Source organism: Rhopilema esculentum, chromosome 9 (assembly GCF_057945365.1).
Source record: "Rhopilema esculentum isolate cy_ngs chromosome 9, ASM5794536v1, whole genome shotgun sequence".
Taxonomy (NCBI): Eukaryota; Metazoa; Cnidaria; class Scyphozoa; order Rhizostomeae; family Rhizostomatidae; genus Rhopilema; species Rhopilema esculentum.
In genome coordinates, this window is record NC_142823.1 from 3,595,770 (window position 1) to 3,613,154 (window position 17,385).

Below are 17,385 nucleotides of genomic sequence, written 5' to 3' on the forward strand. Positions count from 1 at the left end.
TCTAATGTTTGGAAGAAACATGTCTAGTAACAGTATAGATTTGAAAGTGATATGGTTTTGGTTTTATCATTTTTCTGTAATTCTTTAGCAGCGTTGACCAATAAGAGTAAAAAGAACAAAGTTTATCTAGTAAGTCAAATATCAAACAGCTATAGTATCCTATGGCCTTGAGGCACTTTTTCTTAGTGATCAAGCTTTACTTAGTATTTCAAACAGCTTTTTGTAGATTTTGTGGATAATAGATCACAGTTCTTATTTACAGATCATAGAGAAAAGGAATTAAATTAGAATTCTAGGAAGACAGACAGTTTTACAAAGAGTAGCTACAGTACTGAGAGTAATTGCTTTCAGAGTAATTGGACTAGTAAAAGAAATGTTTTTGCTGTGAAAGTTTTATTATTTTTCATTCTCATTTTTACAAAGGTTTCCTTACCCAGGAGGAGACCAGTCAAGTTTAAGTCAATTTCTTATATGAAATTTTTTAAGACATGCTGTCAACATGAATCTCACAAAATTAATAAGTGTATTCACTACCCCTATTGTTGGAGCTTTTTTAAGAGCCATTAGAATGGTACGTAGTTCCATGGACAAATGTGTACTGCTTATTTGCGCAGGGATATGACATTTTTTGAGAAGTAACAGCTCATTTTTCAGCGGACTGGCAGTTACTCCAGACTACATTGTATCCATCTTTTAGCTTTACAATGCATAAGCTGGTTTAAAAAGGTATCAAATAACTTATATTTTACATACATCAACTGCTATTCTAAAGTCCTAAATGAAGCCTTGATCCCCAAACTGAGTTTAATCAAAATGGGTTTTGAACCCAAATGCACTTTGTGTCATTATATCTTGTTTTTAAAAAAAAATTTTACACACAAATTTCACGAATCATTGCAACCAATAGGGGAGAGTCTGTTTAATTGTTTTCTTTAAATATATATTCAAAACTTCAAATTTCATTTTATAAGTAGAAATGAAATGATATTCCACACTTCTATTTTTATCACTAACCTTTCTCTTGCTAACTACCACCACACTATTCAAATAATGAATGTTGCAATAAGATGAGCGTTTCAATGCTATTCATTTTATTTTTGCAGTCCAAAAGGGATGTAATTATTTCGACAAGTTCTCTAACGTTCATTACACGATATTTTATTAATTCATCAATACTTCTATAAATTATGAATTTCCTAAAAATTGTTTTAACAATTAACAACATAATGTTTCTAACTATCATAATTTTCCTTGATGAAGTCGAAGATTTGGAATAGCTTTTTGATACAAGCAGGCACTAGCCTCGAGACCATGTTCTTCTGATGACGTCATAAAAGAGTTCTCAGTCCGACGATGAGGGTAATTATACTCAACTTCTTGAATTGTTGGGTAGTAGCACTGGTTTTCCCTGCATGAATATCGATAGGTGGATGAAAAGCTGTCAATTTCCTCTGTTTGTGACTCTGAAGGTGACGGAAGATCAACCGCGTCTAAACTTGGAGAACTCTCCCCATACGACATGCTTGGGCTTGTGGGTGACGGCGTATCTTCGCTCTGTGCGAGTATCACACTTTGTCGTGAAGATCGGTACAGCCACATTGGATCTGACACGTACAGTCTTGAGCGCATTGGCCATTTCTGAAAGATATGGTTTTTCCTTATGATATTCGTCATGGTAAATGACATGTATTAAAGTCTCAGTAGGGTCTACAATATGAAGCCTGTCGATTACTGTTTATTTTTTTGCCTTCATTTCACAGTGCTATTGGCATGAAGCTTTGATAGTTAGAGCTACAGACAGAGGTAATTTAAAGTGAAAACACGAAACATTTTGTTATTATATTTGAAAAATTTGAATTCAATAACTTTTCCACAATTATTAATTAAAAAATGACTCGTCATTTTGCCGCTAATTTTGCTAACACCTTCTGCGGAATGAAATCATTTGGTTTTAGTAACTTGTTACCTCACTGTTTCGCAGAAGGCCTAATGAGTCGATACCGTACGATTATTTTGACAGTGATATTACAGTAAAAAAGAACAGATAAAGTCTAAAGTACATTGAAATACTTTGGTAGGGAGCTAGGTATAAATGTATTGTTTTACTGGCATATAAAGATTTACAATCCAGTTGGTGCAAAATTCTAATCTAAATTTTTTCCCTGTCTTCTTGTTCTTCTCGTGTCTTGTTCTTTACCAGAAATTCTTAGCAGTTTTTTATTTGCTAGAATAATATCAGGACTCAATAAAGCGACCTACACCCTTGAAGTTTCTTGAAAGACATTCATTGGTCCACCTATATTTGGCACTGTGTGAAACTAAGATACTGTTGAGTTGGTCTGACACAACCAGTAGCCACAACCTGAAGTACGTAAAAGTCATCTTTAGGGTTTAGCTTCCTATCGAAAATACAAAAACCTGCAAGGTTTCTTTTTGCTATCCTTTTTGACACTTTCATGTGATGGCTCCCTTTTTTTCTTTCAACAACAACAGCACGCTCTGTTAGCAAAACATATTGCTTTGCAATCAGGTTGGCGTAAGATTTGCATGATTACTCTCTATTCTGTTCACCTCTAATCATCTTGCATGCATTAGCACTAATCTTGCTCGCATTAACATCACTGTCCAATTAGCACCATGTTTACAGAGTAGTTCAAAAGGCTTTGCATTGTTTTGAGTAATCCACAACTGAGAAATTTCTTCTTGCTTGTTCCGATGCCCGTTGTTCCAAGTGCATAGTCGAAGTTGCCCAGTCGCGTGAAGAAAGGTTAAATCCGCGTAAGAAGTCCTATCCTGTCTCCTGCTATCATGAAAATCTTGACTCTTTTTTCTATTCTAATCCTCTTAAATAATTTTTTTCGTTTTCTCTTCTTATAGAGATGTATCAATGGTACGTCGTCCTAAGTTGGCTAGAAGGATAATTCAGATTTAATATGTAATTCAGCAAAATCCTTCATAAAGCAGACATCCGCAAGACTAAAGCATTTTTTCCTTAGGTGGCAGTTTTCGTGAGATTGCTTCTGCAATGCTTCGAGAGCAAAATTCGACAGTTTGTCCGTTTGAGGGCTTGTCTGTTACTGGTGTCCGTGAACAAGTGGTGTCCGTTATCGGATTGTGTTCGTTATTGTGTGGTGTCCGTTATTTAATGGTGTCCGTTATTGGGTGGTGTCCGTTATTGGGTGGTGTCCGTTACTTGGTATATCCGAACGAGATGTTTCAAAAAAATTTTTATTCCCAAATTGATCTCGATTATTTTCTCAAAAAATATGATTTTTTGCACACTGTTGACATGACCGTTTAAATACTCGATAAGAATAAAGTTTAGATGTGATGACGTCACAAGTACAATTAAAGTTTTCAAATTTAGACCACATAGCAATAATCAGTTAACTCGACATCGCTATTATAATACCTGAAATTTATCAAAAAGATCGCTGAAGTACCGATACAAAATAACATTATTTTGACAGAGATAGTGAAAAAGTTCATGGGACTAAATTTGCTTAACTGTTGAAGGATAGGTGCAATTACTTACTTTGTTCTTGCAGACAAAATCACTAAAATTTACAATTTATATAGAATAATTTTTATAACGCCTCAATGACTTACCTCTTACTTCCGATGGTTGTATCACTTTAACTATTAAAATGAGATTTCGCTTTATGATAACGGAATGCCATTTTTAAGGTACTTTTTGAGAGCTATATAGCTCTTTTATCAACGAATAAAGATCTTAGCTATCAGTCAGGGCAAATTTAAACTATGGTGGCGAGTCTTGTTTTTTGGAAAGTTGGCAATCATTATATTCTGGGGAACTGTGGTTTTGCTGGAATAAACAGCCGCTTCTTTTCTTTTAAAAGCGATGCCTGATTATAAGTTGCTCTTTTTCTTTAAAATTTCTTGCGTGGTACCTAGCTTTTTTCTACTGTAGCCTGGCTTTAGTATAATCTTTTATCAGTGATCAATTTGCGACTCAGTGTCTGAAGAAATATTGAACCAATGCATCGTACATGAAAGAAACATACCATTAATTACTACGGTGATAGAATGGCTTGTGATGACGTCACAAAATTATTTTTAGAACTGCTGAATTTTGATAACAGAACTTGAAAGAGCATTATGAAATACTTCTGGATATGGCGGATAGTTTATTGAGATGGGACGTATGAGCAAATGCTGTTTCCCTAACAAATTATGGTAACTCGATCGTAGCTTAGTATTAATTGTACGATTTATAAAGCAAGTCAAAACTATTGTTATCCAGTAGCATACTTCAGGTCTTCAATTTGCCATGTCGGAGCCATTTTGTGACAGATTGACTTGATTTGTGGATCTTGACATATGGAGTGACATATGATATGTTTAAAGAATTCAAAACCTAAAAGAAGTACTTTTGGTCATTTCATCACTCAGCCAGTTGCAGGAATAGCAATTCACAAACCAACGGAAAATGCGTATTCTTGAGTTCTTGATATAGGGTTATTGTATGTCTTAAAGTAGTAATACGGTGCTGTACAATGGATACTTGATGTATGTATGATGAGGGGATATATCAACGCCTATTCCAGGAAAGTTACAATTCAAATTATTAACATTAAGATTGCTTCCCTAAAACCTTTTCTCACTTTGGAATTTAGAAGGTCCAATCAGAGCTATGAAAGTAAAAATGAAAATTTAAATTCATTAATGACGCCAGCTTTTTGTTCTCAGCTGATTTTCAAAGGGGGCAATCATGAGCTAAAAATACTTGAAAAACCAAAATACTTGATTAAGTTGCTAATTAAAATTTGCGGAAAATATCTGTAAGATTAAAAGTTTATTACAATACAAAATCTATAACAAATCAATAAAATTCTACAATTCCTGCCAAAAGTCTTGGAACACTGACGTCAATTTTAAAGTCAAATCATCCCCCTCTCCCCTACAGAACAATGTTGGTTTACTTTCAAACGGGTTAGGATTTTAGAAAGCACTTTCCTTTGCTTCCTAAAATAGATATTTCTCTAAATCATCAACATTGTTTTAGGGGGAAGGGGGCGGAAGTAGCAATTTTTTCATGAAAGGAATGAAAGATATAAAATGTAGTGTAAATTGCTGGGTGTTCCAAGTACTTTTGGCAGGCATTGTAGCTTTTCGCGATAAATGCAATTTTTTATTGAAACAGTTTTCAAAGGCAAAAGAGCCAAGAATTGCTTGGCTCCTTTGGTAAGTCGTCTCAAGAACTCGCATTCTTATAAGAACTCGCGTTTTGCAAACGGTTGCTCGTTTTATGTACTGTGGATAGTGCATTGTGGGAAGGTCTCTACAACAAAATATCATGCTGCTCTCTATCTTCTATAATCTTACGTGAAGCCAACACTAAAGCACTCTTTCCGTTCTTGTCTTTGACCTTATCTTTTCTATCTCCACAGCAATGCTTTGACTGTTTAGCTAGCTGTCTAAAGCATATGTAGTGTATCATAATCGTGTTTCTTATATGAAGTACTAGGTTGTAGTTTTCCAGCTATATGTACTGTTTCCGTTGGATTTTCACTATTGATTCCAAAATCATCAGACGATTGGTGACCTCAATATAAGAAATTCACAATCATTTGACAGCATATGTTTGACACTTCATATACCTGTGTTTATCAATTTTTCCATATATATTTAAAAATTTTTTCAACTTTTCCATATCTTTCCCTTAAGTCAACCATTTCAACTTCCACATTTCAATTTTCACCTGCTCTCTCAATGGTTTTCCTGTCATTTTTTCTTTCTCTTGTTGTGATGTTTAACCCCTCCTTATTATTACCGATCTTTCCCAAAGCATACATGTGAATCATTTCTTAAGCTATTTTTAAATTCTGATCATTGTTAATCGAGACACGACGTTTCCTTATTTTTTATTAAGTTGACAAAAATATCTGTAATAAATGACCATAATCAAGGCGTGCCTCCATTAATTAAGCCTCAGTGAATGATAGGCTCTTGCGCAACCGGCCCACTTTTCAATTGTAATTCAAAATACCGGCCATTAGGCTACATGAAAATACAAAGTACAGTCAATTTACCAAAACAACTGCCGCTAAGCATGCCGGTTGAGCAAGAGCCGTTAATGTCCGAACACTTTTCTGCAGCAACAAACATTGACTAGCAAAAGAAGCTCTTATCGTTTTTATTCTCATCTCCCTCTTTCATTGCAGATAGGTCAATATCATTCTTTCTGAATCTATTTGGTGCAGGATTCTTCCAGTACTTGGTAAATTGTCTTTGTTTTAAAAGCTGCTTTTAGTCCAATCCGATGCGAAGCCAAAATAATTCTGAGTAAGCTCTGTTTATTGATCTCTTCCCTATTGTACAGAGAGTTGATTAGTTTCATGGAATCCACGAATCAAGCCAAAGTTTTTATAAGGCCAGTCATAACAGTAGGATAAAAATACTTCATTTGCTTTCGAGACAGGCTAATTTTGTTTAAAAAGGTTAATCTTGAGAAAAAATCAGCAAATTCTGACTTGCGCTAATGTTGCATGGATGAAAATGAACCCGGAAAGTGGCCATGTTTCTGCTTGTACAGTTTGTTTGTAGTTAAGATAGAAGCTGTACATCTAGGTAGCCTTGCGAAGATCTTTGATGTCTTGTGCTTTAAAGAATGTCTACATATCGTTTATTGCTACCAATTATTTGGAAATAAATTAGGGTTAACAGATGGATGGTACGCCTTTTGGGTGTCTCTTGGGCATTTGTTTATGATAGATAAAAACTGAAGAGCATGGTTTTTTCAATTTTATTGCAATTATTAAATTTTTATTCAATATCTGAATGCCTATCTGGGAAAGCTAACATTGACTAGCTAACGAAACACTAATTTATATTTATTATCGAAATTCTTCTTTCCTTCCCTTCATTGTGTTCACGTGAATTACTTTCTCACAAAGGTTAGAAAGAAAATTTTGGTCATTTTGTATTTCATGTAAAACTTTCTATTTGGCAGAAAATATCTAGAATATAGGAATTACGTTTTCATTGCTTAGTTTATAATTGTGTTACTCGATTCACGGATAGATAGGTTAAAGAATATTATCGTTGAATGGATATATCTAATCGAATTGACGTTAGATATAGCTAATTCAATTTTTTTCATTCTAGGACCAACATATTCAATGTAGTTAAGTTCTGTCGATCATGCTATAGTACTGAATGTTATGTGGTGGGGATCACAATTTGTATACAAGCACTGATCAGATTGTGTACATTTTTGGGGGAAAACAATTTGAAAATTGCTTTGAAAAATGTAAGATGTTTGCTTTCATCAGTAATCAATAATAAAATCCATTTAAAATGAAATATTAAATCACAATTAACATATTTATGTTTTTAAGGTAGATTTATACTTGGCTGAATAGAGATAGAGTACCAAAAGTCCGGAACAACCTGCTACATCCTGGCTGACGACAAAGGACTCAGAGTGAGTTTCTTAAGCAAACAAATTTTATTATTCTTCCAATTCTACTTGTGAATCCCGATAGGTCTGTTGCCTCTTATTGCCCTATTGTACTTCAGAGATTTTGCAATAGATGCAACTGTCATAAGCAAATTCAAACAAGATTCCAGGTTTTCGATTAGCTGTACTGCGCTGTAGAGTTAAATATGACATCTAATATAGTCACCTCATATGTTTACAGATGCATATAGCATTCAGAAGTTCCATGATGCCGTTCTTTGAAATACATTAGCGAGTTTCGTAACTAGTTTCTTTCAATCCAACTGTTCTTTAATCTTTAGAGACAGTTTTTGTCATTTCATTTCAGGTTTTTTCTTTTTTTGGCGCATTATCCCAATCTAGATGTTAATCTAACATCTTTATTGTCTGTGTGAATGCTATTTTTTCAACTATTCTTTACATTTCATTTCATTTGATAAAGGACATCAGTTTTTCTTTGAGCTTCATTGATCTCTACAAACTGTAGGTAAGAGGCGTTTTGTTGAGACTAGGAACCAACTGTTCTGTTTTGCTTTGTTTTGCTATCTCAAATGTTTTGCTATCCAAACTCCGGTGTGATATATGTTTTAGGTGATAGCTATATTACTTCAACAGCTAGAGCCTGCCTCTTTTTTCATCAAATAATTATCCAGTCTATCTTTCTGTGACTGAGCTTATCTCTCTGTCTACTTATTGTAAAAATATCCCATTTGAAGTTGTCTCTATTTTGTCTAGGCGTTTTTTATTACCTTGCTTTGCGACTTTTTATAATAATTTTGTAGACCCATTTATCTTATCTTGGTTGTTTTAGTATAAAATTCAGTATAAAATTTCCTATATGCCAAGTTTGTAAATCTCATAATTTTCATAGACTTTATTGTTTGTCAAAGCTGTACCTGTAGGAGATTAAGGAATATGCACGAAGAGTAATTCGGAACAGCGATTTGTATTTTCAGACAGTGAGATGATTAGGTAGGAAGTTGGAGTTAGCAGAGATTGGAGTTTTAATGTCAATTGAGTAATTAGTTGTGATGGAAATTGAAGTTCATGGTGAAGATGGTAGTTTAAAGCAACCTTGGGTGTTATATTTAGTAAAGTTCTGATGATGAGTTTCATTATATCTTAACCTTATCATATGTTTTTTTGTTATATTTCTGTTCGATGTAAATGCATTTTATCAAAATGATTGGTAAACAAAAATACATTGTATTTGTATCATGCCGGACGATATTATATTGCATGTTAACTACTATATTTCGGGTTTATTTTTCTTCATTGCATCTCTTTATAAAAAACATGTGAGCGTGCTTAATAAATGAATTGCATAAATTGGTTTACGTGGTAGTTACAGCATTAGAAACAATAGCGAATTACCATTGCTGATGAGTCAAGGCTTTCATCTTTTGTGGCATCAGAAGAATTTTCAATGCTTGAGCCTTTTTTAAGTGTTTTTGTAAGTTAGTTCTCAAACTTGCTCGAGCAGTTAGTTCTTAAACTTTAAATGACACTGAGTTGCAGTTTTTCACTTCAGACTGGAGGCAAATTCTTTCAGTACAATCTTATAAAGCCGTGGGATTTCCATTTGTTTGTAATTTTTGCTTTTTAGTTTAGATGTGTCTCTACCCCTAAACGTTGCCCAATTTAAAGCCAGCAACATATCAAGAATCGCTACGAAATATAACTTTTGAGGTCTTAAGCTCTTGTCTAAAAACTTTGCCTTAATAGCTGAAAAAACTCTGCAATTATCATTCTTAAAGTCTCAACGTAGAAACCAGGAGTTTCACGAGAGGTGTGAAATTGATCTGCTTGGTATTAAGTTATTGCACTGCTTATCGACATAACTAAGAGATTTGTTTGTTGATTTTGCTGAGGTAAATAAGAGCAGATATGTTTATGTTTTGATTTACTTCTTTTGTTTACAGTTAAGCTATAATATGAAAATCATAAAAGTTGTAAGCAACTGTTTTGGCTATTAAAGAATATTCCCTGTTCAAAGCTCAAGATCAAACCATTTTTCTAGGGCTGCAGCTTTCTGATAACCTCTATTAAGAGGTGCAGCCGTCTATATTAAAATAGTGTCTTACATAGAATTGCTTGCCATATTTGATAGAGCAATTTCGAACGCTTTATATCTAAACCCACTCCCACACTAATACAGAGCCTATCCTCAAAGGGCAAATTTGCTCTCAAATTCTGTTTGCATCCTCTGCTCTCTCAAAACACATCGATCGTTCTGTCTAGCTTTGATAATGTAAACATGGGAGTATTGATATCGGCCTTAATAATGCTCAATTTTTTTCTCGAGCACTTTTTCCTTACTTGAGTTTTCGCAAGCTTGTTTTGTTGGTATTTCTTTTATATAAGATTGTTGTAAGAGCCAAATGTATTTGTAATTTCAAAGTGTTTGCTGTCTAGTAAGGTTTTTAAAAAGTCATCTCTGCTTCCAGGTGACTTTTCAAGAAATGTGCGTCCTTTTTCAAGAAATCATTTGACGCCTTTTTACTGGGAGAATTTTTTTAGTACTTGATACAAAATCTTTGTTGCCCCACAAAAAATATTGGTATATGTGTGCTTTCTTTTGTATTTTTTGCTGTACTAGCCTGAAAGCTTTTTCGTCTGACACCCCTCAGAGCATGAAACATCAGAAAAAGGTTTTCTCAAAAAAAGATGGAAAATTTATACCAATTTATATTATATTAAACTTATATTATAACATCATAAAAAAAATTGAAATAGGCCGTATGCTGTATGCCTTAAAATGTTTGCTTTTTTAAGGCACTTTAAAATTTTGTACCGCCAATAAGATTCTACGTTTTGTTTATCAATTAACCAAAGCCTGCAAAAAAACTATGTTGAATGTTAAGGGACAGTATCTGTCATCAGAGATTCGCCCTCTCTTTCTTTTCTCAAATACAATGTTGATTGTTCAGGTAGATATAACATCAGATGTGGGAAAAGCATTTGGTAACTTGACAGTAAAGCAACATTGGAGATAAAAAAATAAAGATGGAATAGGAAAGTTGAAGAATTCGAAACTACCGCGATCTTGGCTTGACATAAAGAGCAACAATGTTTATTTAATTTGACGTTGAAAAAATGAGTGCCTCTAAACTTATGTTTCGATAGATAGTCTTTTTCAAATTTATTGTCTGGATACTTACTACCTTACGGCAAGTTTCCCATTAGTTAACTTCCAAAATAGTCTTTTTCCGTCTCCTTTTCCTTATTTCAATACATTAGTTCTACATTTCAATACACTGATTTTATCTAATTTCTATCTTTGAGTTCGTTCTTTCCTTGCGCGATATTTGATTTTTATTCATTTATGCTGCATTCACTCTGTCCTATTTCTATCCAAACACTAAGTCAATGATACTGAGTATGTGGATAACGTCTTGAGAATTGTTTTACATAGAGGGCCTAATGTAATCAATAAATGCTAAGTTATATAGAGCTTAGTCAACTGGCTAAGCTTTAAGCAGCAAAGTGTCTCCAACCCCCACTAACTGAGAAATATAAATGTTATTTTCTGAAGTTTATATTTCTCGAATATTATTTTAGTCAAGTAGGTCTTTTAACGACGTTAGTCCTAGTTCTTGGTCTACTTTTTTCTTTATTGTTTATTCAGAATATCTTTGCTCCATCATTGGTAGATTAATTTGAAATAAATGCTGCTTTTTTTGTCCAACAACAGAAGTGAGTGTGTATATATGGATCACAATTAGCCCTTACTTGGCCCTTCCATTTTCATTGCATTTTTCGCTTTATTGCTCTTTAGCCCCATTTGTACTACTGGGACGATACACATACAAAATGAATCATCATACCTTTATCGGATGCAGTGTCCCTGTATCCTTTAGCCTACTTAGATGTTCCTTTAAATGACCATTCGATAGCTTGCTCATCAGATGGGATATGTAATTTGTTGCTAATAGCAAAATGTCCAGTTTTGAAAGCTTGGTCCCAGACGGGACATTAGGCAGAGCTCTTTGCAGTTCTAAAAATGCCTGTTTTAAGTTTTGTACCCTGGAACGCTCTCTCGCTGCATTTGTACTTGGTTTTATCGACTTTTTACCTCTTGTGCGTTTACTTTGTACCTTACTACAAGTTTCCTTATTGCTTGCATCATCTTCGGAACTTTTGTTGGCCCTGGCACATCCAGTGTCCCTCTCTTCAGGGAACCTTTCATTGTCTCTCTCTTTAGCCATCTTTTTGGTCTCTTGACGCTCGCTACATTCTTTATGACTCTTTGGATGTCAGTTTATGTTTGAATGTATTTACAAGGTTCTAATAACTCACGCGTCCCGGCTTTCCGGGGGAATGCTAGATGTGGTAAAGTTGTGTGGATTAGTACCGGTCCAGGGGGTGCTGGGCGCACAACCGATACACTTGGAGGATTTGTCACCTTCTTTCGAGAAATCTCTTGTAGCCAATCGCTTTAACGTTTAGGGTTTCAGATTTCCTGGTAATGACAATACTTTTGCATTGTTGTTCATTACATCGCTCGTGCATTGCATAGCTTAGGGGTATTGCATACCTTTATTTCGTAGAGAAAGCAGTCCTATTTACAATCCCTAAAAAGGGCGTGTCCTATTTGAGTGTGTGTCTTGAAAATGCAATTTTTAATGAGTAAGATCTAAAAATAATTATCTATCTGGTGAAGTATTTTGAATTGAATATTTTCTCTGGCCTTTTGTAGATTAAATTTTACTAAAACAAATTTGCTTTCTCCGAAAAACGGCTAATACGTTTGACACATTGATTAAAGGGGACATTCTTTATGACACCCCTGGTATAGCTTGGATAAACACACAATCTCTGCCAAAACCCCTTGGAACACCTACATATTTTGCTAAATGTTTGCTTTTTTCTTCTGTTTCCCGTATTTCTAATAGACTAACCCCTCCTCCCTAAAACAATGTTGCTTACAAGACAGTATATCACAGCAATCGGTAGAAAAAGGTTTGCCGCAAAATTATGTCTTAACTTTGCTGTGAGACAACATTGTTTGAAGAGAGGGGGAGGGGAACGGATGAATGCAAACGTTGAAAATATCACAAGTGTTCCAAAAGTATTGGCAGTGATTGTAACTTGGAATGTGAAAAACAACGTTTCTCTCATACAATCGTAATGTGGTTCCAGGGCCTCCGACGAAGGGGGGGGGGCCGGGGGAGGGCCTTGCCCCCCCCAACTTGTTTGCAAAACAATAGAGTTTTTTTCGAAATCTTTTGTTATGGGTGTTAAATTTTCCCTTGCCCCCCCCCCCACTTTTCAACCTCTGCAGAGCCCATGGTAATACTTTAAGATTGATTAAGTAATGTATTTTAGATTACGTATTGTATTCATGCTAGCATAATTAGCATAGTTGACATAAATCTAGTTTAGTTGCGAGAGCTTATTATCCAAGTCAAATATTAATGTTTAAATGAAACGTGGACTTTGCGAAATTCGATGATCATAAGAATTAAACGTACTATTTGAAAGAGGCCAAGTGTCAGGAGCTCCTTAGAAACAATTGCTTCTTCTGTGGACATGTTTCCTGTTTTGTCACCTTTGGCAAAAAGTCTCATTTTTTAAAGTCAACTTTACAAAAAAGTCAGACTTAGTAGTAACAAGCTAAAACTGATGTACTATAGAATATCTAAAAACTTTTGTAAGAACACTTTAGTTTATGATAGATTTTTTGCTAAGTATATCAAGTGTCAAGTGCCTGCATTATAATCATCATAACCGAATGGTTTTGCAGTAAACTAATATTTTGCATGTAAATTTCCTTAACTTGCACCCTAGTGATTTCAGAAAAAATAATGAACAATCCTGCTTTAGAGTTTAAGAAGAATTAAAAAACAGCAATCCTGATCCTGAGTAATCATATAAAAAAGAGCACCCGAAGTGATTGAGTACAAAGTGTGTAGTTGCTACCCTTGCACTATCCGGCTACTGACTATTCCCTTTGATAATCACATTTCATTTCTGTTCTCACGATTAAAATTCCTGTTCTAAGCCCCCGTTTAGCTACCTACTTTGAATGCTCTGTGTGTAATACAGCACTGTGGTCTACAAGCAGTTCAATGCTCTGTGGACTCGTGGCAACACCAGACACAACCTTGCCTTGCACAGCTGGCCTTTCTGGAATATGACGTCGACTGTTAATGACATCTTGCCTGTTAATCAACATTACATTAGACACCCAAAGCGAAATGCTGTTTTCATTTATAAAAAATGCCCTAATAAGTTATGTCTGAACATTTTTGACATTTTAAAAACAGTCATAGAAACATCCTATCCAATTTTCATTTAACAACGACGCTTAGAAAACAAGAGTTTCATCATCTTTATTTCAATTTTCTACCATTTTAGGTCCTATCTATAGTTGGGTATGTTCTTACCTTTTATACTTTTAAGAGTATCAGATGAAAATGTTCACTGTGACTCAAAATGTTTGCATTTTTCAAAGCCATCATCCTTTCCTTATTACTAAATCTACACACTTTCAATTTTGTTGTATAATATTAACACTTCTCGGTATTTACAAAAATTTTCATTAAAGAGTAAATATTATTCTTATCGTTCTATGCATTGTACTTGTATTGTACTTGCATGCAACGCACAGTTCTGCAATCTGCTATTGTGCTACTCTAAGCTAAGCTAAAATTGAACTTTTCAATGAAGAAAATGTCAAATAAATTCTCACATGGTTTGAGCCTAGCTATTTTTCTTAATTTTTTCTTGAATATTCGCACTTTTTAGCCTCATTTTGTTTATGGTAGAACTATGTATCGTTTACAGTTTGCTAAACTTGAGTGGTTCCTTCCCTCTACTGTGACGTCAGAGTAGCGTCAAAAATTGTCTTTTATACTCTTTGTAGAAAGGGTGAAACTGAATGCATGAAAGTTGTATTTACGTGATTGGTGCTGCAACTAATCAATAAAATTTTTTGTACTGTTGGTTTGCATCAATTTGAATTTACTCATTGAGGTCCATCAACAGCTTTAATAAATGTAATAAAACTTGACAGTATCGTAAAATTGGCATTACGATATCACTGTTAAAATGCTGTAAAAACAGTTAAACTAGCTTAAAGATAAAAAGTAGACTTTTTTGAGATGTCAATGTTTGGAAGTTTACCTGTCATCAATCTTACGTTATAAATACGTTATAATTCTGATAACGTTATTTTCACTCAACGTTGCTTGCAACACCAACATTTCTTTTTTCGTTCAATTTTAAAGAATCAGTGTCATCAATAGCTAATTGCCCTAAACCAATTATATTTTCAAGCAGTGTCATAACTTTTAAGTTAGCGATTGTCAATTAATGTTGCAAATTCCTTGCTGGAAGCAATATGTTTCTGAACATTTTTGGCATTCAGTTCAAAATCTATTGCAATTAGCTTCTTAAATCAAAACTTTCCTTTAACACATTTTTTGATTTTTCTCATTTTAATTTACTCTGGAAAATTTTCTCAGTCAATGCTGGGCGCAGAAAATTTTGTTGTACACATTTTATCTGTTGTTCAAATTTCCAGAGCTGAATAGCATATTGGATGGACAGAATAACACAAAGCGTTTTGATAACATTTCATTCTTCAAGGAAATACTTTAACATCCATGGACATATACCAAATTCGTGAACGTTTTTATATCTATAAGCAATCGATATTTTTGATTCCTGTATATCTTATTTTTGACAATTACCTGTAGTTTTCCTTAGTGGCAGATTTAAAAAATTAATGGATTATTTTATGTTCAAAAATTTTTCCAGATATACAAGTTTTTACTTCACGAAAATGACTAAAAATGATCATAGAGTTTGAAAAAACCTGCCTGGAATTGAGGAGCTTTGTGTTCTAACTATAGCAGGATCAAATTTACCATGATAGCTATTCATCTACTTGATAAAGTATGAATTATCGTTTGCAGATCACTTTTGAGCTTTTGAAAGGAATTTCTTTAGGTTACAGTGGTGTCAATGGATAATGGTAGGTAATTATAAAGCCACATGTTTGTATAGGAAGAACCTGGTAAACTATTTGAAGAAAAACCAGCGATTACGACCTCATTTGCAGTCGTCCAACAAGGGCAATTCCACAAATATGGAATGTGTTTCCAATCTTTGCTATTGGTTTGATAAGTGAATAGACGACAGGTTGAATGTGATATCTACTAGACCTTGTGTATCATGTCCTTACAAGCTCCATTCAGGGACCGCGCACCAGTTTAAATGTGGGAGGGCTGAAAAGGGCGTGACAGAAAATTTTTAAGGCAACTTTCGGACCTTTATTCTGACGTTTTATACTCTGAGGAGTGTCAGACCAAAAGCTTTTAGTATGTTGTAAAATGTTTGCTTTTTTCAAAGCCATTTTCAAATTCTGTACCGCAAAAAAAATTTTCACAATATAACATCAAGAAAAACACCTAGAAAAATGAACAAAAGGGTTCCCAGTTCAGAAAAACTGCTGCTACTTAGGAGTATACGATTCAATGTTGCGTTAGAGCATAGTTAGAGTAAACTTGTTTTCGAAAAAATGTTTTCTAACCCTTTATTGCAAAAAAGTGGAGGGGCTATAGCCCCTGCCAGCCCAATGGCTGCGCGTTGCCTGGCTCCCCTTTCTTCGCTTCATTTTGTGGATCAACGGTGATACTCCTGCTGGAGCTAAAAGGCAGTGAGGGGGATTATGTCATCTTTATCGATAGCATTTTACTGGTTTAATGCTGATATCAATGTAGGTTTGATTTACGTCCAATGTAGGCCCAAAATATGACACAATAGAGCCATCCCAAATTTTGCGTCGCATTTCAAAACATTCCAATACATCAAACATGAGGTAGCTTGATAACCGTTTCCTTAAAAGCAAAATGATGCATATTGATGCATATTAAAAGCATATTGAAGAAAATTTTTATCCTTGTCAGCAGTTTTTATGTTGTTGCTCGGCATAGGACTAGGACTAGCATCGTGATGAAGAATCAACTCAAGTATTAATTTTTTCACGGCCTACTTTTAGCTGACTTCATAAAAGTCGTGAAAAGCTGTACTCCTGTTAACAACTTTGACGTAAAACGGTTACATTTTCTCATATTTATAGCCTTTGTTTTAGGAACGGGAATTTTGATATTCTTACCCGATAGTGCAATCATAGGATATCTTAAAATATTTATTGTTGTCAATCTTTGTATGACCACGTAATGCTCTGGCCATACAAATACGTTATCAACATTTTTTGTCTCAATTTTTTCAAATAATTTTGTAGCAGATGTCGAGTGATAGCACGACACATGGCAAAGTGCTGTAATTCCAAGAGCCAAACTTTTCAATACTATTTCAGCCTGACGTAATTGATGTTCATTTCTAAACAGGTCATTTATCGTTACCCAATTCTGCATCAGATCAAAGGGTGTCTTAATCGAATCGAAAACATCAATGCTATGTTCTGAGATGTGTGTCTGAGTGGTAAAAATTTTACCAAATTCTTACTTTTTCTTTTTCCAATGGTCATTTTTATTGGTAATGATCAATAGAATAGTTGAGCGCTGACCAAAAATAATTCACTAGATTTATATTAGAACTCATCTATGTTCTCTTGTACTGACAGTTTAAACATGATGCGGGTAATAATGTGTGCTCTAATTTCCTTTGCAACATTGGGAATTTCGCACGTGCATTTTTATATAAGAAACAAAAGAAATCGAAAACTTGGGGGTCTACTATGTATTAGCAGAGAACATTCAAGGCGTGAAGAATTGAAAAAGACTTCTTCATTAAGAATCTTTTTGTTAGACATCAAGCATAAAAGCATGATTCCAATATTCTAATCGATAAAATTTTGCACAGCTGTTTGGTCTCCTATGCAAAAAGCAACATGACTAGTAGCATGTGTATCTAGGTGAATTTTGTTTCGACTATCAATGTGTAAATCTCAA

At 34.4% G+C, this 17,385-nt stretch overlaps 2 protein-coding genes across 2 annotated transcripts in view; one reads left to right on the forward strand and one right to left on the reverse strand.

Moving 5' to 3' along the window:
• Positions 1-168: 168 nt before the first annotated feature.
• LOC135689296 (uncharacterized) lies at positions 169-12,076 on the reverse strand. The gene is made up of 2 exons (XM_065206481.2): positions 11,290-12,076; positions 169-1,638 (listed from the first exon to the last, which is right to left on the reverse strand). The coding sequence occupies exons 1-2, from the start codon at positions 11,668-11,670 to the stop codon at positions 1,240-1,242; spliced, it is 780 nt and encodes a 259-aa protein (XP_065062553.2). The 5' UTR covers positions 11,671-12,076; the 3' UTR covers positions 169-1,239.
• The window catches only part of LOC135689293 (uncharacterized), an 84,976-nt gene continuing 74,786 nt past the window's right edge, over positions 7,196-17,385 (forward strand). Inside the window, exon 1 of the mRNA XM_065206479.2 lies at positions 7,196-7,447. The gene's annotated coding sequence lies outside the window, so the exon portion shown is untranslated. The remainder of the gene's footprint in view (positions 7,448-17,385) is intronic.